The 23,190-nt window shown below is 31.7% G+C and overlaps 1 protein-coding gene across 5 annotated transcripts in view; it reads left to right on the top strand.

Moving 5' to 3' along the window:
• auts2a (activator of transcription and developmental regulator AUTS2 a) overlaps window positions 1-23,190 on the top strand; it is a 473,806-nt gene that overhangs the window by 306,826 nt on the left and 143,790 nt on the right. For all 5 annotated transcript variants that reach the window (XM_073829732.1, XM_073829730.1, XM_073829733.1 and 2 more), the window contains exon 5: window positions 4,275-4,304. In XM_073829732.1, the coding sequence (XP_073685833.1) occupies window positions 4,275-4,304 (30 nt within the window). The remainder of the gene's footprint in view (window positions 1-4,274; window positions 4,305-23,190) is intronic.

Below are 23,190 nucleotides of genomic sequence, written 5' to 3'. Positions count from 1 at the left end.
CAATATATATAAAATTAAGCTAAATATTGTTGAGTAATACGAGTAAAAAATATATTATAATAATAAAGCTCTGTATAGTTGAATAGCCAATTGAATATAAAATTTATATTCTATTGTGTTATAATTGTATAATTTGTTTAAAAAACTGATACGATTATAAATGTATTATATTATTTTACATTATTTTATTTATTAATAAAGTTATACATAGTTGACTAGCAATTTGTATTATAAAATTAATATTTTTCTACATTATATTTATATTGTGCGTATTTATATATACAATATATTATATTTTATATAGTATGTTAATTTTGTATTATGATTGCTTCAGTAAAAAGTATATATGGCTTTGTTATTAATATAATATAATAGAAATATAACAAAGCTAAATATAGTTGACTGATATTATTATAAATGTATTATATTATATTGTTATATTACATTATATTAATAAAACTGTATGTAGTTGACTTAGCAATTATAATATAAAATGTGTGTGTGTGTGTGTGTGTGTGTGTATATATATATATATATATATATATATAGTATATTATATTGTTATTATTGCTTCAGTTAACAATATATATAGTTTTTATTACAATATTATTATTATATAAATATAATGAAGCTACCATGTTGTTGACTGATAAAATTACATTGTAATATATTACATTGTATTATATTATATTATATTGGATATTAAAAACTGTATTATATTAAAATAATTTACTTTTAATTTGTACTTTTGTATAGCCATCATATTTATTTTTGACCTTTTTCCACTTTTAAGATGAAACAGAACAGGAAATGATGGAGAGAAGCCAGGGATCGAAAACAAATCACTGGACTCAAACCTACATCTTCCACATTAGCACAACAGACCAACATGTATCATATGCACTAAGCTTTATGCTGCGACTGATGTTCTAAAATGCTTTGAATCACAGCGTGCAACAGATCTTACCTTTTTTGTTTATTTGTGAAAAGTGCAGCTGCTCCTGTTAAGGACAAACAAGCTGGCTGCCCTTACCTGTCAAATCTCATCTTAGCTTTTCCGTTACTTGTACTTTTCCCACTATAAAGGTATTTCCGTCTGGACCCACCCCTCCTTTCTCAATTTCTTCTCTCAGCACCAGTACGGAAAATTTGCATAGCTCTATTCTTGGAAAGAAGGAGCGGGAGAGAGAGAAAGAATAATGACAGCAATTTCTTCCCTTTCTCCACTTGCTGGCTTGCGAGAGAGTGTCGTTTAGCGGCACCTGTGTTAGCGACAGGCACGCGGATGAGAAGCGAAAGAGAGCAGTTGATTAAATCATCAAGTCGCGGCGCAGAAAGTCAATTCTGCTCACCGTCTACAATGATATCCTTTTATCCTGACGTAATGAGCTATGGCACTTTTGCATTGGGTAATGCGATGAGTTCTATTAGCGCGTTCCATTTGCTTCACAAGCAAGGGCGAGTCATTTCGTTCCTCTCATATCTCCGCAATCAAAGCGCTAGGCTGGGCACGGGGAGCGCTGACACGCCAATGGAGATGCCGACGGTGTTTTTATGGATCACAACACACTGGAAAAAATACATTTTGCTCATTATTTTAACTTTTCACCAACCCTGGCTGGGCCAAATGAAGGGGAGCCCCAGGCCTTTAGGAAAGCTTCACTGTTAAATTGAGCATTATGGCCCAGGACGGAAACAGAGTTTGGGTTATAGATTTTGTTTCATAGCATTTTTACTGTAATGCTAACATGCTGGCACACACAAGAGCGCAGTAGGTTATTAACATCTGGTATGTGTGTGTTTATTGGTTATGTATAATACATGAGCCCCGTATGTCTCGAATCCCCTTGGACTGGGGCTGTAAATTGGATGCTGCTCACCAGGCCCTGTATCAGGTCAGACGGGAGAGACTTGTGCCAGAATACATCCCCCCTTTTCGCTCTGTCCTATCCTCTCACTTTCTGTCCCTAGCATTCAGTACTTGCAGGAATACGACTTCCCGAACTGTCAGTCATTCAGGGCTGCCACAGGGTTAAGCTTCGCTGGGTGTAATTGGCCGCAAAGACCTTAGGCCCCGCCCCCTAGCAGGCCTTCATTAGGGAGTCCAAGCTCAAACCCTGAACGCATCTCTCCCAGCCAAGTCATCTGTGTGCTCCTTTCTAATTAGCAGATAAAAAATTAAGTGGACCTTGAAATTGAAATTGGTCAGAAAGGCTTAAATTCGGCATTTTAATATCATGCTATATTTATTAATTTATTTGCCAATTATTCATTGGCTTATTTTGCATGGAGACACCAATGCCCGCTGTTGTTTTGTCTTGCTTTTTTTTTTTTCTTCGGAGTAATGTCCGAATATTACATCCTAATTTTCTTAAATGTACACTGAAAATTTGGGTTTATGTTTTTAAGACCATGTACTCACTTCAGAGTTTTGAAAGTAACAACTGTGTTGTTTTTAGTGAATCAAAATTCATTTCTGAAAACAAAAGACTTATGCGCTGGTTCTTTTTAATTAATCAAAAACATGCAGAGTAGTTTGATTCTGAAATTGAGTTACTCTTATGAACTAGTTCTTTTTAGTGAACCCATTTTATATTGTAGAGCACTTATGAACTGGTTCTTTTTAGTGAATCCAGTTTATATTGTTGAGCACCTCCAGTGTAGTCTAATTCAAATCACTTAAATGAACTGGTACTTTTTAGTGAGTCAAAGAAATACAGTGTAACCAATGTAGCCCAGGTTTGGCAACAAATGACCATATGACCATATTGTTTTTAATGAATTCAGTTTATACTGCAGAGCACCTCCAGTGTAATCTGATTCATGAACGAATCACTTATATGATCCAGTTCTTTTTAGTGAGTCAAAAACATACAGTGTGACCAATGTAGCCCAATTCTGACAGCGAATGACTCTTATGAACTGGTTCTTTTTAGTAAATCCAGTTTATATTGTAGAGCACCCCCAGTGTAGTATGATTCATGAACAAATCACTTAAATGAACTGGTACTTTTTAGTGAATCAAAAACATACAAAGCATCCAGTGTAGTCTGAATCATGAACAAATGACTCTTATGAGTCAGTCCTTTTCAGTTTCAACAGATACAGCATGACCAGTACAGCCTGATTTGAAAGACAAGTGAATCCTTTGAACTGCTTCTTTTTACTGAATCCAGTTTATTTTGCAGAGCACCTCCAGTGTAGTCTGATTCATGAACAAATCACTCATATGAGCTGGTTCTTTGTAGTGTGTCAGAAACATACAGCGTGACCAGTGTAGCCTAATTCTGACAATGAATGACTCGTATGTACTAGTTCTCTTCAGTGAATCAAAAATATACAGACCATCCAGTATAGTCTGATTCATGAACAAATGACTCTTAATGACTCCAATACAAAATGATCAGTGTAGCCTGATTCTGAAAGCCAATGAATCGTATGAACTGGTTCTTTTTATTGAATCAGAAACATACAATTGGACCATTTTAGCCTAATTTTAAAAATGAACAACTTTATGAACTGATTCTTTTTATTTGATAAAAACAATGTGACCAGTGTAGTCTGATTGACGAACAAAGGACTTTTATGAGCTCTTTTTAGTTAATCTAAACACAACACATGCATTTACGACCAATGAAATATCAAAATAAATGTCAGTTTTGACTTGGTTCGTATAATAAATAGTTTAAAATATGTTTTGAATCTAATCAATCTGAAACTGCCCTGTATAATTTACAACATTAACAAAAAGGTTTGAAATATACTCACATCAGGAAATTGGCATCTACACTGAATCCTAACAAAAATTGAATTAATTTATTGTATAGCTATTTTTGCTTAAAGTAATCAATTCACTGGATTTCAGGATTTATTTTTAGCAGCAAAATGCGATTTGTTATTTCTATAAACACTCAAACTCTGTGTACAGAAGAAGATTAAGCAGCGGAGTAACAGCTGTGTTTAGCTGCAGTGTGTCTGTGGCCTATGAGTCGTGAAGATAGTTGGACTCGTACTCTAGTTGGTGTCGGGGAGAAAAAACCCTGCTGGTGGTAATAGGCAGATGTAATGAGGCCTGGCCACTGAGTGAGATAAGAACAGCCTTTTCCTGCTTAGACTTTTATTACTCTGCTGATGAGCTGTGCAGTGCGAGACTGCTGAAATCAGATTTCCACTTCATAATAGCTTTATATTTAAACGCAAAAAAAGAGAGGTTCAGCTCCATCACGTCTGGCAGATTCTGCAGTACTAATGTCTGCTTTTTCTTTGTCTTACAGTGTGACAGCGACAGTGACCAAGAAGACAAGGTAAGACTTATTTATATTGTTACAGAGCTCACTCTCTGTATTTCATGTATTTACATTTATGAATTCTTAAAGTGGCAATGTCTTTTTCGTCATAATACTTCCTCTACAAAACCCTGTTCTAACAGTGATTATCACTGGAGGTCATGCACTCACTGTGTAGATTGTTTCTAGTAGTCATTGCTGTTTTCAGGTGGAGGATTACTGTCTGCTCTTCCATTGTCTGCATTGTATCAATGCTAATTTGCATAGATCATTTGCATTGCCTCTGGTCACTTCTGATGGAAATGTATTTTTTACAGTACACTTTGGTTACACTTGCAGTACAGAAATTGCATAAAAGTACATTAACATTAATAATGGAAAAAAATATAATTGAAAATATTTATGTATGTATTTATTTATTTATTGAAATCTCTCACTGACTGAGAATTTTTGGATGTAAAAATCTACATTGAAAAACAAACAAACTGTGATATAATTGTAATAAATATACTGATTTTCACAAGTTCCAAGAACTGCTATTTCCTTTAGGAAATGCGAAGCTAGTTAGTAGTAGCAGCTTTAGTATTAGTGTTATTAATACCATGTTACATCATATAGCACTTCTAAAATGATCTTTATTCTTTTTTAATCAAACTTGAATCAATGAGAATCCAATATTAGACTCTACTTAAAAGTGTGTTTCTATTTAATTAGAATTACCATCTTGTTAATGACTGTGAGAAGGCCTTAATTAACTCTGCATTAATTATGAATGACTAAATGGTGTGCGAAATTTGAAAAGAATCATTACGAGCTTCACAAGTTACATTTTACATGTATTAACGTGTAACAATTCCTACAGATTTATTTAAGGTGCAGCCCACAGGACATAGAGTATGATGACTTGAGTTGGGTGGAATGAATTATTATATCAGTCATATTTATAGAGTAATTATAACAAAACGAGGCTATTATTTAAAAGCATGAATTGAATTCAACACTAGGCTCTAGGCTAACTTTGATGCAGACTAGGCAAGCTACAAAAAGCTTGACAAGGCACATCACGGCACTTATTTACTGTCTGCCGAACATCAGCGTGATTACAAGAAAATGTTGTTTTGTTCACTCTTTTTGAATGTTCCTCATTTGTTGTTTTAAAGCGGCGCTTGTTTGATGACGACGAATCGAATTAGCCATGTCAGTCAAAGCCCTTTTGTTGTGGCGTGGCAGAGATGTGCGGCGTAAGACATTAATCGCTGTTTTGCTCGCTGCGTTCCTGCTTCTCATTATTCCTCAAATGATTTTCACAATGTCATGTCATTCTCTCTGCCTTTGATTAATTATGTGTCAAAACAATGGAAGGGTTTACTAGGTAAACAAAGAAACAAGAGCGCTCGCTTTCAAACGCACACACATTCGCAAACACTTTCTGTCAGTAGCTCTTAAAATGTGTTTACAAAACCGTGAGCGTGTTGAGCTGCGTTAGCAATAAGCGACAAATCCGTGATATTTCCACGTGCTTTTTCTCTCTGGGAATGAATTCGGTAGCTCTTTCCCCCTGCAATCGCAGTTACGGTACAGTATATGTTCAGCAGCCGTAAGGGAGGACGACTTGTCACATTAATGGGTCAGTTCTATTCATCCACAGACAAACTGTCTCTTTTTATTCTCCTCTGGCCCAAATCAGGAAATGAAAAAAGACACTCTGGAGAAATCACTTTCTGACTGCAAGAATGATAAGAATGAGGCTTTTTTCCCTCCCCTTTTCCTTAAATGACAGTGCATGTTCATATTTCTAAACCTGGTTATCAAAATGCCCCACAAGAAGTGATGTCATAGTTGTACTTCCTGTGACAAAGCTAGAGTCAACATTCCACGCCAGTTGAAATGGGAAACCTCTTAAGTAAGGCATCATTTTTACAGAGTGAAACTATATATTTGCTGTAATATTTTATGAATTGTTAAAATATATCAATAATTGTTATTTGTAATTTGGATACATTTGATTTGAAAAAAGAATGACGTTTGTTTTTTTTTATTTCAACTTATTATAATCAAATATTTAATTTGCATTGAATTTATTTATTTATTGAATTTATATTATTATGAGTGTTATTGCAATTATTTGAGTAATATTAATATAAAATTAATATTTAACTATCTTTACATGGAGGCTTAACTCTTACAGTTTGTTAATATTATTTTATTTATAAATATTAAATAGACTTATTAAATAGTATAACTTTTTCATTTAATTTATTTTAATCAGATAAATATTTCTTATTATCTATTACATCTAAATATTATTTATTACATATAAATGAGTGTTTATATATATTATGAAATGCCAAACAGGAAGTAATTGTATAAAATCTGAATATATAAATGTAAATCAGAATATATATTTATAAATCATATAAAATAAAAAAGTTATATATATGTAAATGTAATATATATTCAATATATTATATATTATATTATATAATAGATTATATAATATAATATATATTATTTATATAAAATGCATTTATGTACTCAACATTTATTAATCTACATTCTGATTTACAATTATATAGTCAGAATAATAGCTAGTCTATATATATTCACAATTTACATTTTTATATTCAAGCTTACATCTATTTTCAGATTTAATTCTGTTCATTTAGATTTTTAACTATATGTTCAGATTAACTGCTATACATATATTCATGATTTGCATTTATGTTAAAGTTTTATATCTATATATTCAGACTTATATCTGTATATTGCAATTTTCATATATATATATTCAAAATTATAAGTACATATTCACAATTTAAATTTATATACCCAGACATAAAAATATATATTAAGATTTACTCCTATATATTCATGATTTTAATTTTTATATTACATTTTGTATCTATATATTCACACCTATAACTATATATGCAGATTTATATTTATATAGTCAGTTTTCAAACTATATGTTCTGATTTACTTATGTGTTCAGATTTATGTCTATACTTTATATTCAAATTTTCTATAATTACTTCCTGTTTGGCCCTTCAGAATATATATTAATTACAGAATATATCAGTGACAATTTGTATTATTTTATATCATTTTAATATATTATATATTATTTATACAATATTTTCAAATGGAGGCTTACTGTAAAAAAATATGCCAGCAATTATTCCTTTCTTTTAATTAAGTTGTTTATGCTGTAATAATGACGCATTGCATGCGGGTTTGATTAATTAGTATAATTGGTGGAATTGTGTTTTTAATAATTTTATTAAAAAATAATTGTTAAATGAATGCTAATGAAGCTACCAAATAGTTGTTTTTCTTTATCAAAAGAGTATGCTTAATGTTAATGGGAAGCTGTGTGTGTGTGTGTGTGTGTGTGTGTGTGTGTGTGTGTGTGTGTGTGTGTGTGTGTGTGTGTGTGTGTGTGCGTGTGTGCGTGTGTGCGTGTGTGCGTGTGTGCGTGTGTGCGTGTGTGTGCGTGTGTGCATGTGTGCGCGTAGACGTGTTGCATGAAGTGTGAGAGTGTTTAATGGCCTTTTGACATCTCGTTTGTGTTAGCTGGAGCAGAGCGAGGGATTTATTAAATGGTACAGTCTGTACACTGTTCATCATGCGGGCCGGGCCTATTCCAACTGGAAAGCAGCCCTACTCCTGCTGTCTGCCCTCTCTGGCTTCATTTCCTCCTGCTCTCCCTCTCCTGCTGCTGGATGAATTGGCATCGCGCAGGCCGAACAGGGTCCAGAATGCTCTGAAAGCGTTTGGCTGGCCCTGGCAACTGTGGCTGGCCTCCACCTTCCAGGCTTTTGGCTCCACTTCGGTCCCTGGATGCCCCTGTTACTTTGGTTGTCTCTCTCTCTTTCTCTCCTTCCCTCGTTGTGCCAGGGATCTTGTTCTCGCTTCTACCTCACAACCTGCTCGCCCCCCCAAACCCCAGGCCCCCGCCCCCTGCCCTGATTTGTGTGCAGAAGAAGTGTCTGTTATTAGAGAGAGCAGGTAGGACCCTGTCTTCTCATTACCAGCCGCTCAAGGGGGATTATTATGTCTGCTGTGGCTGGCAGAGGGAGAGCGAGAGAGGTTCCACCGCCTGATGGGCTGTTTGATGTTCCGCAGCTGCCCCGATCCAATAACGTCCCCTTTTCATGGCGCAGTTAACACTAACAGGTCTGCGCCATCTGAGAGTGTTTAAAGACCGTCGAGGCTCAAGTGAATCTGTGCCGACTTTAGCCAGCAACAAATCAGCACATGTGCTCAGGCTTAGTGCCTCTCTACCCTCAGAATCCCTCTTTATGTGGGAGCCATGGTGCAGTGGGCTACACATGTGCTCTTGACTATTATAAGCCATTGCAGGTTAAGGTTTAAGTATGATCAGCATAATGTCTCTGTCTCCCTGTCTCGTTTTGCTAATCTGAACATTTAAAGCTTGATTTTATATCAACAAAAGCAGATGTATGTGTGTGTTTATATAGATATTTCAAATAAATCAAGTCAAAATAATATTTATAATTTTCATTAAATGTTTTCTTTTTCATTTATGGATGGATAGATGAATGGGTGGATGAATAAACTGAAAATTACTAGACTACTGATTACTAGAAATATTATTTTTAATTTTCATTAAATGTTTTCTTGACTTTTTATACATGGGTGAATGAATAGATATTTACTAGAAATAATATTTTTAATTTTCATCGAATGTTTTCTTTACTTTTTATTCATGGATGGATGGGTGGATGAATAGATATTTACTAGAAATAATATTTATAATTTTTATTAAATGTTTTCTTTACTTTTTATTCTTGGATGAATGGGTGGATAAATAGATATTCACTAGAAATAATATTTATAATTTCCATTAAATGTTTTCTTCACCTTTTTGTGCATGGATATATAGGTGAATGGATAGATAATTACTAGAAATAATGTTAATAATTTGTAATAAATGTTTCTTTAATAAATGTTTTTAAACTTTTTTTTATTCATGGATGGATGAATTAATAGATATTTACAAGGAATAATATTTATGATTTTCATTTAATGTTTTCTTTACTTTTTTATTCATGGATAAGTGGATGAATAGATGGATATTTACTAAAAATAATATTTATAATTTTCATGAAATGTTTCATTTTTTGATTCATGGATGGGTGGGTGGATGAATAGATATTTACTAGAGATAATATTTAAAATTTTCATAGTTTGTTTTCTTTACTGTTTTATTCATGGATGGATGTGTGAATAGATATTTACTGGAAATAATATTTATATTTTTTATTAAATGCTTTTTTATTCATGGATGGGTGGATGAATATATATTTACTAGAAATCATTTATAATTTTCATAAAAATTTTTCTTTACTTTTTTTTATTCATGGATGGGTTTATGGATAGATATTTACTAGAAATAATATTTAGAATTTTATTTATATTATTTTTTTTTTACTTGTGGATGGATAGATATTTACTTGAAATAATATTTATAATTTTCTTTAAATGTTTTAATTATTTTTCTTTATTGTATTTTATTTACACTTGATAGATAGATATTTACTTTGCCTTTTGTCTTATACTCCTTTCCAAAGTTCTCATTATTTTGTGATGAACATTTATTAGTAAATGTGGTGCTTTTCAGTACAAAAAATGCTTTTAAACCGCTTTATAATCACAGCATAAGCATTACTATCTCAAAGCTACATGATTAATACTAAACCCCATTAAATACACCACCAATACTGTTGAGAGCACAAAGCGTGCTGAAAAATGGTTTTATGTGTACTAATCAATTATCAGCCCATTACCTTTAAGAGGTAGATGGAGATGACAAATCGCACAAGCACGGACAGATTAATCTTAAGTACCTTTAAAGTGTCCCACCTTTGGCTCCAAATTAACATTCTCCAGCGTTTTAATGCACTTGATGAGGCCTTAAAAGGGAAAATAAGAGGACCTTTATCGCTGAACTCTTTTATCACTCCTCGCCCCCTCGCTCTTCTCACGGGCCCTTCATTCCTACCTGCATTTCTTCTTCCCGTCTGTATGGGGCCAAGGGCAGAGGACGGCATTTAAAAGCAGTTGCGGATTTATTAGCGGAGAGAGAAGTGCTGTAATTTCACTCGCTTGGTTCTCATTCGAGACCTGAACTTTTAAGAAAACATTTATGTCCTTGACACAAAACTATGATCATATATATGGGCCAACATCTTGAATATAGTTGGAAAATGTCCTTTTCCACAAATTTTGTATGTATGCAAATTGTATCTGAAGTTTCTGATAATTGTGCAGTTAGTTCTCATATTGTATTTTCAGAAAGTTTGGAATATTTGTCCTCTCCCTAAATTTGTCGCTACCGAAGCACAGTAATGTATAATTTATTAGCAAGGGTAACATTGACCTATTGGGATTTTGCTTACATCTTCCTTGCAAATATATATTTTTCTATTTTACTAAAAAGTTTTCAGAGGTAAATCAATATCAAGTAAAATGTTACCAATATTTTAAGTGTGATTTATCACATTTGTTATATTTTAAATCCGAATGCTTCTTTGTAAAAGGAAAAAAGTTGATCATACTGATTTCAAACTTAAGGATCCATTAGTTTGAATATACATTGAACCAAACACTATCATAACATCTTTTTGACAAAATATCCTATGTTTCGGTTGTGTCGGTAGTGACAATAATGTTTTGGTAGTGACCACATCACATTACAGAATTTCAATCCACATACTAAAACACACTAAAACATACTAAAATACTAAAAATGTTCATAACTAGGGATGGGTATCGTTAAGGTTTTAACGGTATTACTACTTCTATCGATACCACTTATCGATTCGGTACTTTAACGGTACTCTTATCGGTACTTTTTGTTGTGTTTTTAATTAAAAAACAGAAACAAATTGAGAACAGAAATAACAACACTTTATTTTTTAAATGTAAAACAATCATCTATAGCTTAGCAAACACCAATGTTTGAGCAAATATCTGTTACACAAACAAAACCAATGATTGTAAAACAAATAAATAAACACAATTTTCTTGTAAATGAATATACAATGATTTAACTGCAAATTAATTTTTAGGTAAGCTCTGCTCTATAATTTCTTAGCATAGTTTATTATTATTTATCTATTTGTAAAAGCAGTACTATAAAGGCATTTTAATGTTTAATATTTATTTAGGCTACTGCATAAAAAATATTCTAAATATTTAGCCTATATGTAGGCTATATGTATCTGAATGTGTGTTTATTAAATTATTAACATTATAATACTGATTTAGAGAGACCTTATGTGATGTTTATGTCGTTATTTTAACATAGCATGCATACCATAAGCGCGAGCTCTCTCGTGTTGTGTGCGCGCGAGCTCTGTGTACTGCAGAACGGACTACATTTCGTGCGTGAGATACAGTAGCAAATAACGGCAGTGCAGGCAAATAATGAATATTATCGCAAATTACAAAAGGCTGGTCAGGAAAATATGCTAGGTAATGTTTATTTAGCAATATTAAATAGGACATTTATTTTTTAAATTTCTCCAGTACTGACAGCAGAACCGTTAACGTCAGAGCTTATCGATACTTCGGTCTTTTATAATTTGGCACCGGGACCGATAAAGTACCGGGTTTCGGTAACCATCCCTATTCATAACTGTACTAAACTTTTAGTTTATTTTCCCCAAATATAGGATGATGTGTTCCCATTTGTCACTATACCGAAACAATGATGACATGTTTTGGTCATGACTGTTATGGTAGTGACATTTTATGGGATAACACCCAAAAAAATCAAAGATGTCACTACCGAAACTCGCCAAATGTCTGACTATTTTGGTAGTGACAATTTTAGATACTTTTGACCCTAGCTCAAAGATGCTAATCAGCACATGGTTAGCTAGCACAGTTCTGAACAGTTGTACACATATAAAAACTAAATGTTATGGAATAACTCCCAAAAAAGTGTTTAATTATAGAAAAAAGATGTTTGGTAGTGACATTCTTTAAAGTTACACACAGATTTTTCTGACTTTTGAACAAATTTACCTGTTTTGAATAAAACATGCACTGTTTCGGTATTTTAAAGGTATTTTAAAAAACAACAATGTAAAAAGTAAGAAAATTATTTTAATATCATTTTTATAAGTTAACATTTTCAGGACAGCCACCTCCCAATTTAAAGTACAGATGAAATTATGATTTTCTATACACTGCTGCTCAAAAGATCAGTAAGATTTTTAATGGTTTTAAAAGAAGTTTTTTATGCTCATCAAGGCTGCATTTATTTGATTTATTTCAATTTAAAATAACTGTTTTCTATGTGAATATATTGTAAAATGTAATTCATTCTTGTGATAAAAAGCTGATTTTTTAGCAAAATTACTCCAGTCTTTAGTGTCACATAATCCTTTAAAAATCATTCTAATATGCTGTTTTATTATCAAAGTAGAAAAACAGTTGTGCTGCTTAATATTTTGTTGGAACCTGTGATTTTTTATTTTATTTTTTATTTTTTTTAAGTTGAAAAGAACAGCGTTTATTTAAAAAAAGAAGTCTTTTGTATCAATATAAACTACCATCTAAAAGTTTGGGGTCAGCAAATTTCTATTCTTTCTTTTTTCGAAAGAAATTAATACTTTTGTTTAACCAAGGATGTGTTAAATTGATCAAAAGTGATAGCAAAGACTCATATTGTTAGAAAAGATTTATATTTTGAATAAATGCAGTTCTTTTTAACCTTTTAATTATCAAGAATCCTGAAAAAGAATCACAGGTTTCAAAAAAAAAAAAAAATATTAAGCAGCACAACTGTTTCCAACATTGATAATAACAGTAATGAATCAGTATATTAGAATGATTTTTGAGTAATGGCTGATAAAAATGCAGCTTTGCATCTCAGGAATAAATTATATTTTAAAATATATTAATACAGAACACCATTATTTTAAACTGGAATATTATTTCACGATATTAAATGTTTTTCTGTATTTTTGATCATGTAAGTGCAGCCTTGATGAGCATATAAGAATTCCTTAAATACCTATTATAGTGGTTTTCAATAGATAATAAAAGGATCTTAGTAAACATCTAAGATCTGAATGTGTTTTTGGTTGTGGGACAGCAATTTGCACCAAATATGGCCCATATACGTAAATGCCCCGGCTTTCTATTCTCTGCCCCCGCCTCTTCTCTTTTCGTCTTCTGACGATGTTTGCCCTGAGGCGCTTGAAGGAGGAGGAGGAGAGGCACATTAGTTTCCCCATCACTCAGCCGAAGCACTGGCACATAAAACGTTTTTTTTTTTTTTTTTTTTATCTCCTCGCCACACTTCGGCACGGTGAAACGGGGCGGGTAATAAAGCTCCGCGAGCGAGTTGTCAGCGGTAAAAGATTATGTGTTTTGCCCTCCCTGCGTCTGAAAAAAGGAGTGGGGAGCGAGCAGAGGGGTGTTTACAGGCTTGAGTGGGCGCTCGTGAGGCCGGGACAGAGGCTGATTGCTGTAGAGTGGCCTGTCAGCTCGTGATTTGTCATGTACTTCATCATCTCCGTCACTCTGCCGAGCGTTGTCATAGCTAACGTATCGCCCCGCATTTGTACCGGCCCGTGTAGGAAATTTGTATTTACTTTGGGGTTGGAGGCGCGGGGAGGGAGGAAGCGGCGGGGGGAGTGGTGTAATTTGTTCCTCGTGGATAATGTGACCCTGAGTGGAGCCGGATCATGGGTTAGTTGAAGTGATATTTTCCGGTAATGGTAGTCGTACATCACGGCTGTCAGACAGAGTTAGGAGGCATGCACGTAACAGCTCCATTTCAGCCACTGCAAGCATCTGGGATTATTTTCCATAACCAAGTATGACATGACCGCTCTGCAGAGTGCATTAAATTTTTACTGGCTTTTCTGCCTCCGCTCCCTCTCTTTGCTGCTCCCCAGCCGGGTCACCAGCGTTTCCCCCGAGCCGTCTGGGGGGCTCTGTTCTGGCGGGGTGATTGATGCACAGTGTCCCGCAAAAAAGCCCGGCACCCCGCTGCAGCGCTGATGCATCTCCGTCAGAGCACGGTTTGGCTACGGTCCCGGCTTTTATTTTATTTCTAATGACGTGTTTATTTCTTTAATTTCTTTCTTATGGTCGCTAGCTGTTTTGATCCTTGTTATTTCCAGGCAAGGTCAGCGTCGTAAATGCCAGAGCTGTGGGAGACGGATCACGTGTGTGTGTTGAAGGCTAATCGCCGGGATCCTGGGGGCGGGTGGGCAGGCGGCGCCCATTATAGGGGCCTACCGCCAAAATTATGTGACGACCTTACAGGCCCTCTGACTTGCCAGACAGCAGAAGGATTTAGAGAGAGAGAGAGCGGGGCGATGCATGCTGCTTGATGGATGGGCAGGTCAGCAGGCTGTGCAGTTACACACCACCCCCTCACCCCTGGCCGTCCCTCTCATTCCTGTCTGCCGCAGAAGTGCATTATGGGAGAAAGAGTGTAGCACACTTATTGCACTGGCGGAGCGCTGCTGTTTGATTGACACCAATTAAATAGGCCTTCTTTGTGTTTGAGAACAGCATTATATGGGGACTGAAGGCTGATGTACTAATGGAATTTATTGCAGCAAATCAATATTTATTTATTTATTCCCTTGATTATAGACAGGTTATAATTAGTTGTAATACTAATAATTATGTAATTATATAGCTAAATACATTAGATGCAGAATGATATTGAGACATTTATTTGTTTGTTTGTTTGTTTGTTTGTTTGTTTGCATTAATAATAATAATTTAAAAACAAAATTTAAATAAAAAAACTTAAAATATGAACTTATTTTAATTGAGAATATTTTAATTTATTTTCATTAATTTGCCATTTTCATTTACAGTAGTTAAACTGTACTAAAATAACTGAAACCAAAAGGGAAATAATAAACAATATAGACATACAACAATTAATATATATTTCTTCTTTTTTTATATATTATTTGAAAAAATAAAAAAGGACAGATTTATTTATATTTAAATTAATTATTTTATTTTTTATTTTCTTTCCTCTGATTATAGGCAGTTTATAATTAATTATAATGATTTTAATTATAAAACTAATTATGTAATTATATAACTAAATACGTTACAAAGTCTGATTAGGCCAGTATTAGATGCAGATGATATTAAGGCATTTTATTTTTAATAAATAAATAATCATTATTAATTCAAATAAATAAATAAGTAATATTATTATTATTTTTTTTATTATAGGTGGGTAAACCTAAAACCATAAAAACTGTTACCTGAAATAAAACAAACATTAACTGAAATAAATAAAATTCAAAACTTAAAATATGAAACTTATGTTAATTGAGATTATTTTACTACTGTAGTTTAACTGTACTAAAATAACTAATAAACTATATAGACATATATAAGAAAAATATTTATTTTTCTTCTTTTTTATATTATTTAAAAAAAATAAAAAAGACACACCTTTATTTATTAATTTTTGTTTTGTTTTTTCTTTCCCTGATTATAGGCAGGTTATAATTAGTTATAATTATATATTTTATATAAGTAATTATATAATTATATAACTAAATACATTGTTTATGATCAGTCTGATTAGGCTAGTATTGTTAAACCAAAGGAAGAAATATTTATTCATCACTGTTTAGTAAAAGATACAAATCCATCAGATAGCAGTTTATTTAAGATCGGAGTAATCTATTGGTTGTAAGCAAACAAGGAACAAGGAAGCTGATTGGTCAGTGAAAACTACACGATAGCACATGGAACCAGGTGTGTGTAATTAGCAGCCTGCATGGAGTGTTTGCGCCTCTCTAGCTTCTACGTTCCTACCTAAGCATTGTTGCAAATCAAAGAAGGATGTGCAAAACCTGCACTTATGCAACTTTATTGAAAGCACTTGCTTAAGGACAACTGGGAAAGGCACAATGTGATCATCAACTTTGAGACGCTACTGGTAGGACTAATTTTTTTAGCAGTTTAGTATCTAACTTGTGAACACCCTAGCAATATTTTATCAAGTCAAACATCTTGAAATGATGCCATGTGTAGTGTCTTGTATGGTAATGTTTGTATATTGTTTGTTTGTATAGGTTATTAAGCTGAGCATCTGAGAAAGTATTGAAAATGAGCAAATGGAGACTGTTGCTGAAAGATTTCAATAAATTGCATCTGTGATGAAGAATCTAATCTCATGCTTTGAGTTGATCCATGCGCCATTTCAAAGTGGATTGAAGCCTTGTCAAGTTTGGGCAGACATTGTGGCTAATAATCCCTAGATAACTTGACAAGTATTAGATGCAGATGATTTTAAGCCTATTTATTTATAGGTTTGTTTTTTGTTTATAATTATAATAATAATAACATTAATAATAACTATCATTATTGTTATTGTTGTTAGAATTTTTTTTAATTATAGGAAAGTAAAACTAAAACCATAAAAACTGTTCCCTGAAATAAAATAAACATTAACTGATATACATATTTTAATTATTTCAATTATAGTTTAATTAATTTTTCGTTTTTAATAACAGTAGTTTAACTTTACTAAAATAACTACAACTGAAAGAGAAATAATTAACTATATAGAGATATATATATAAAAAATATACATTTATTTTATATATTTTTATATTATACATTTGTTTTTTTAATATTATTTGAACAAATAAAAAATACACATTTATTTATATATTAGTTATATTTATATTATTTTATTTTGTTTTTATTTTTCTCTCCCCTAATTATAGGCAGGCTATAATTAGTAATAATGATATTAATTAACTAATTATATAATTACATGACTATATACTTTAGTTATAATTAGTCTGATTAGGCCAGTATTAAATGCAGATGATATTAAAGTTTGTTTGTTTATAATAATTATAATAATAATAACTATTTTTTTTCCAGAGTTATTATAGGTAAGTAAACCTGTTACCTGAAATAAAATAAACATCTAATGAAATAAATTAAATTTAAGCTTAGTATATACATCATAGCAATTAACTTTATATCACCAATCATTTTCTTGATAGAAAACTTAACAGTTTGTTTGTATGTGTGTGTGCTTGTATTCTAGTGGAAATGGTGACTTGCAGCTATTGTTTGTGCTGAGCATAAGCAGAGAGGCATCAGAGCGCCTCAAGGCAGTCAGTAATGACCCCCACCGACCCTTCCTCGCTAACACAATCACACTCACACACACATTTACACACTCTCTCCTCCATCTCCCCCAGCAGGCAGAGCCTCATTCTGTCATGGTGTATATCTAGGCGCTAACGCTCGCCTCTAACATGTGGACAACGATCAACTTGTTAGTGTGGATTCAGCATCTTCCTTTTCCCCTAGGCCATGATGAGCCTTGCTGATGCCTCTAGGTTCCTTACACACACACACACACACACACACACGCACGCATGAGAGCCCCTGACGGCTCTTAAAGTCCCAGAGGAGAGCTCACTGTGGTGGGAGGTTGAGTGGTTGGGGTTTGTATCCAGGGCCGAGACTAACGCTGTGTGCTCTTGCCATTAGGGACACAACCCTACTAACACGAATCCCTTTTTTTGGCCAAACACACTCCTGTCTGACCTCTTATAGATCGGGATGGACAGTAGCCTGGATGCAGTGTGGTGCATTCTTTATTCTTGCCTTGAGTTTTGTTCACGTAGTCAGGCACTTGGAGATGGAAAAAGGGTCAAGATCATTCTCGATTAGTTGTATAGCAATCCACTCAGTGAAAGGCATGAATTGCTTTTTTCCTCTGAGCAAACACTATTATTTCCAGCGTAGCATAGAAAGGCTATTTGGAATAAAATCACAGACAAAAGAAAGGTTAACCTGGAGAAACAGTTCAGTGACTTTTTTGATTTTGAGTTCCTGTGTTGACTTCCAACCCTAGGCATGAGATGTTTTACACTTTCCATTAACAGACGTTCCCGAGAGCCCTCGACCTCAGCATTCATTTGCACAAGCCAATAAAAGGTAATAATGCACCTGTGTGAACCAGACAAGGTTGCCAGGTCCTTGAAATGGAATTGAAGGGAAACATCCCTTGTGAATTATGATAAAGTGGCAAAGCTTTATGTGAAATGATTCGAAGCAAACTGCAAACAACAGCAAAGTAAAGGTATTCAGGCCTTAGTAAACACAGATAAATGAGTTATCTGGATATAATATAATAATAATTCATAATATACATATTGCAAATAATAATAATTACTAATAATAATACTATTTAATAATTTGTAATATAATTGATAATATACTTATTACAAATAATAATGACAAATAATATTACTATTTAACAATGTATATATAGTATAATAATATTAATAATATGCATATTGCAAATAATAATAATTACAAATAATAATAATAATAATACTATTTAATAATTTGTAATATAATTCATAATATACATATTACAAATAATATTACTATTTAACAACTTATAGTATAATAATATTTATAATTTACATATTGAAAATAATAATAATTACAAATAATATTTAATAATTTCTATATTTATGCACATGTGTGTTTATATGTACAAATATATATACATTTAAATGTATATTTTTATTATATATGTATATATATATATGTATATATATGCACACAATAAAATAATTTATATGTATATTTATAGAGGGAGATTAAAAAAATTATATGTGAAAAATAAATTTGTGTATATATAGAGAGACCAAAAAATATTTATAAAATCAAAAATTATAAACAAATATATATATATTTTATGTGTGTATATATGTGTGTGTGTGTGTGTGTGTGTGTGTGTGTGTGTGTGTGTGTGTGTGTGTGTGTGTGTGTGTGTGTGTGAGTAAAATTGCTATTTTATTATATTTAAATATTAATATTAATTTATATAAATATAAGCAAAAATAAAAAATTGTATATATACAAGAAATACAATTAATTTATATATATATAAACAAGTCTAATTAATTATATATATACACACACAAAAATTAAAAAAAGAATTGTGTAAATTAAGTGTCTATATATATATATATATATATATATATATATATATATATGAAAACAGTATATATTTTTATTTATGCAAATAATTTGTGTATATATTTGTACTTAATATATATATATAGTTGTGTATATATATATATATATATATATATATATATATATAAACAAAAAATTTAATATTTTAGATATTTTTATTTACGTGTATATATATATATATATATATATATATATATATATATATATATATAAGACAAAAAAATCAACAAAAAAGTTAAATACTAATTATATATATATATATGTGTGTGTATATTTTAATTTATATATAAATATATACGTGTGTGTGTGTGTGTGTGTGTGTGTGTGTGTATGTATGTGTGTATATATATATATGTATATATATATATATATATATATGTATATATATATATATATATATATATATATATACACACACACACATACATATATACATAAGTAATGAAAATATACATATACATTATTTGCACATATATTTATTTATTTGTTTGTTTATTTATTATTGTTATTATTAGGGCTGGGCGATAAAACGATAACGATATATATCGCGATAGACAAGAGATCGATATCAATAAAAAATGTGTTCGATAAAACGTTCGATATTTTGTAATCTTCGTCGGCCCGCCCAGCCCCCCTTTAACGTCCAGTTCATAGCGCCAGATCACAATAGAAGTTAAGGTTATCTTTCCTACAGAACGGGTCCATGTTGTTGTATTAAACAAACTAAATAGCCTTATGTTATTAATCTTATTTACACGACGGCATTTGATTTCTGTCTCTACATGATCGCGCGTTTACAATGTCTCCTCACAGACGGGATCGCGGACTCCATTCATAAAAACGGACTTTACTATAGGGCGGAATGCCGCGGAATTCGTCGATTTTTGGATCAATAAATCAAAAGTTGGTCTGTTAATTAATTCAGATCGCGATATGGACTAGTGTCTGTGAAAACTGAAACGCAAAAAGACCGTTTCAATAAGAATCCTGCATGTTCCGTTTGCCTCTATATGTATGAATGGAGGAGACGCGTTTTATTGTCACTACACGCATATTACTGCACACGTGACGCTCCCGCTAATTTTTGGCCTTTGCATCTCACATGAACAGACAAACTCCAATAAATACATCTCCAAAGCTGCTGTGAGTGTCACTTTTTGTCAATTTTACCGTTTCATTAGTGAAACTAGCATCATTCATACTGTATTACTCACTGAAACTTCACGGCAACCTGTCAAAATAAAAGTACAGTTTAACATGTAACAGAACAATATTAGTCTTGTATTACTTTGTACAGTATAATGTAGGTGTTTATATGTTCACATTTAAATAATTTACATAAAACAATATATATGATAAAAAATAAAATAAAGAGTCACCACTTAATTGTTGAAAAAATACTATTATTATTAAACCTTTTTTTAACTGAATATAATTTTTCTTCTATGTATTAATTTTAACAGTAAAGCTCCATTTATTTTTATTTTTAAAAATAAATCAGTGATTTTGCTTTCATTTGATTATCAGAAAAATTAAAACAAGAATTCCTGGTAAAAAAACAAAAAACATTGTAAGGCCCTATTGTTCAAAATGTTGAAAGTTTTGGACTTATTTTTTCACTTAAATAAATATTTTTGTTATTACACAAAGTATAGGCTAAAGTACCGGGAAAGAAGTAATGTTGGCTACTGGCAACCAGCAATCTGTGCAGAAAAAAATATAATCAGCCAAGTACTTTGCAACAACCTCTGACCTGTGGTCAAGCCGTACTTCTGGGCCATACATTAGCTTGACCATTCACTTCATCGACAATGAATGGGGTTTGAATTGAGGATTAAGAGATAATTAAGTGTATATTGTGACTTTAGACTTATGTTTACATTTTAATTATTTGAGTTTTCCATGGTTGTTGACATTTCTGTCTTAATAACTGAGGGGATTATGATCAGAGGCAGGTTAAGTTTAAAATAAAAATGCTTGAGTGTAATATATTTTTCTCCTGGTCCTTATTTTAAATGGGTCATAAAAATATCAATAATTATCGATAGCGACCGATATGAAACACTGATATCGTGATATAGTTTTCAGCCATATCGCCCAGCCCTAGTTATTATTGTTTTTTGGTCATTTCCCACCTACAGTAACTACTCACAAAGTTTAGTGACAAATCTACATGTGGCTTGCCAGCATGTTCCTGTAAAGTGCTCTAGAATATTCCATTCCATGTGAGACTGGTAGGTGTGTGACGGATTTCGCCTGGTCTGAGATGTGTCTAGCTATCTGCGCTCATGAATATAAATGAGAGCAGGTTGACTGTTATCTAGTTTAAATAATGTATGCGGGCAGACCTTGGGTTCAGACCCACGTCTCCTTACAGACTTTTTCCTCACACATGGAATAGTAGAACACGTTACTTCACGTCCATCTCTTTGTTCTTCACCCTTCGCTCTGCTTCAGCATCCTCCGCAGCCTGAGTGCTGTTCCCAGACAGTCCAAGGTTAAACTAAGACCATATGCATGGTGGATGTCTGTCAAGGTCTTCACACCTACACACAGACCATTAGCCACTCTACACTGACTCGTATACAGACATATGAAATCACATTGTTCTTTTCTAATGGGATTATGGTTTTGTGACGCAAATGTACATAAACTTTGTTTTGAACAGCAATTGTTGGCTTCAGAAAAGACAAGTTAATTTATACAAGTTATAATTTGTTTTCTGTTCTTTATTTACTGAAACATGCAGTGCGTTGAGCCCATAAAACAACTTCTCTACGGATTTTTTTAAAATAATGTTTATTTGGTTTTTTTTTTTAAATAATGTTTACTTACTTTTTTTTCATGTTTGTATTTTATTTTATAAATAATGGTTTATATATATATATATATATATATATATATATATATATATATATATATATATATAGTTTTTATGGTTAAAAATATATATTATCTCATCTATCCTTATATTATTTTAGAATATCCTTTTTTATTCTTCTATTTATTTTTTCCCTATTTGTGTGTATTTTGATTATTTATTTTCAAAAATATTTTTTTATTATTATTTAGGTTTTTTTTCTGTTTATTTAGATTTTTTATTATTATTTTTTATTTCATGTGTTTTTTTATTCAGCTTTGAGTTTAATTACTTCCTATTTATGTGTATTGATATTTTTATTATCTTGTTTTTTTTTTCAATTTATTTCATGTTTTTTTAATTCTGCATGTTTTGTGGAATTTCTTTAATTAATGGTTTTAGTTAATTGCATTTATTTTAAGTCTTTATTTTCATATTTTATTTTATTATATTCTTTTTTATTTTACTTTTTCTTCATTTATTTTTTATTTACATTTTATTTATTTACATTTTGACTGTTTTCTATTTATTTAGAATTTTATTATTCATTTTTAATTTCATAGTTTTTGTTGTTGTTGTTGTTGTTGTTTTTTATTATTAAGCTTATTTAGTTAAGGACTCCCAGAACATAATGTATGTTCCATGGTATGTGCTCAAAAATCACTACAAAAATAAATAAATAAATACAAATAAAAATAGTGAATACAATAGTTAGATAGCATAATACCTGTTTCTGCATTTAATCATTTCATTTTTATAGGCCTTTATTTTCGTTATTCGGTATCTTCATTATTTTTCTCATTGTATTTTAATTGTTTTATTTTATTTGTTTCTATTTATTTACTTTTTTGGGAATTTTTGAATTATTTTTATTTTGTAAAAAAAAACTGTATTTTTGTATGACTTTATTTATTAATAATATATATATATATATATATATATATATATATATATATATATATATATATAATATAATATAATATATATATATAT

The sequence above is a fragment of the Garra rufa genome, chromosome 23 (genome assembly GCF_049309525.1).
Source record: "Garra rufa chromosome 23, GarRuf1.0, whole genome shotgun sequence".
Classification (NCBI taxonomy): Eukaryota; Metazoa; Chordata; class Actinopteri; order Cypriniformes; family Cyprinidae; genus Garra; species Garra rufa.
Note: the sequence above shows the minus strand (reverse complement) of the source record. Positions and strands in the feature narration are given on the sequence as shown.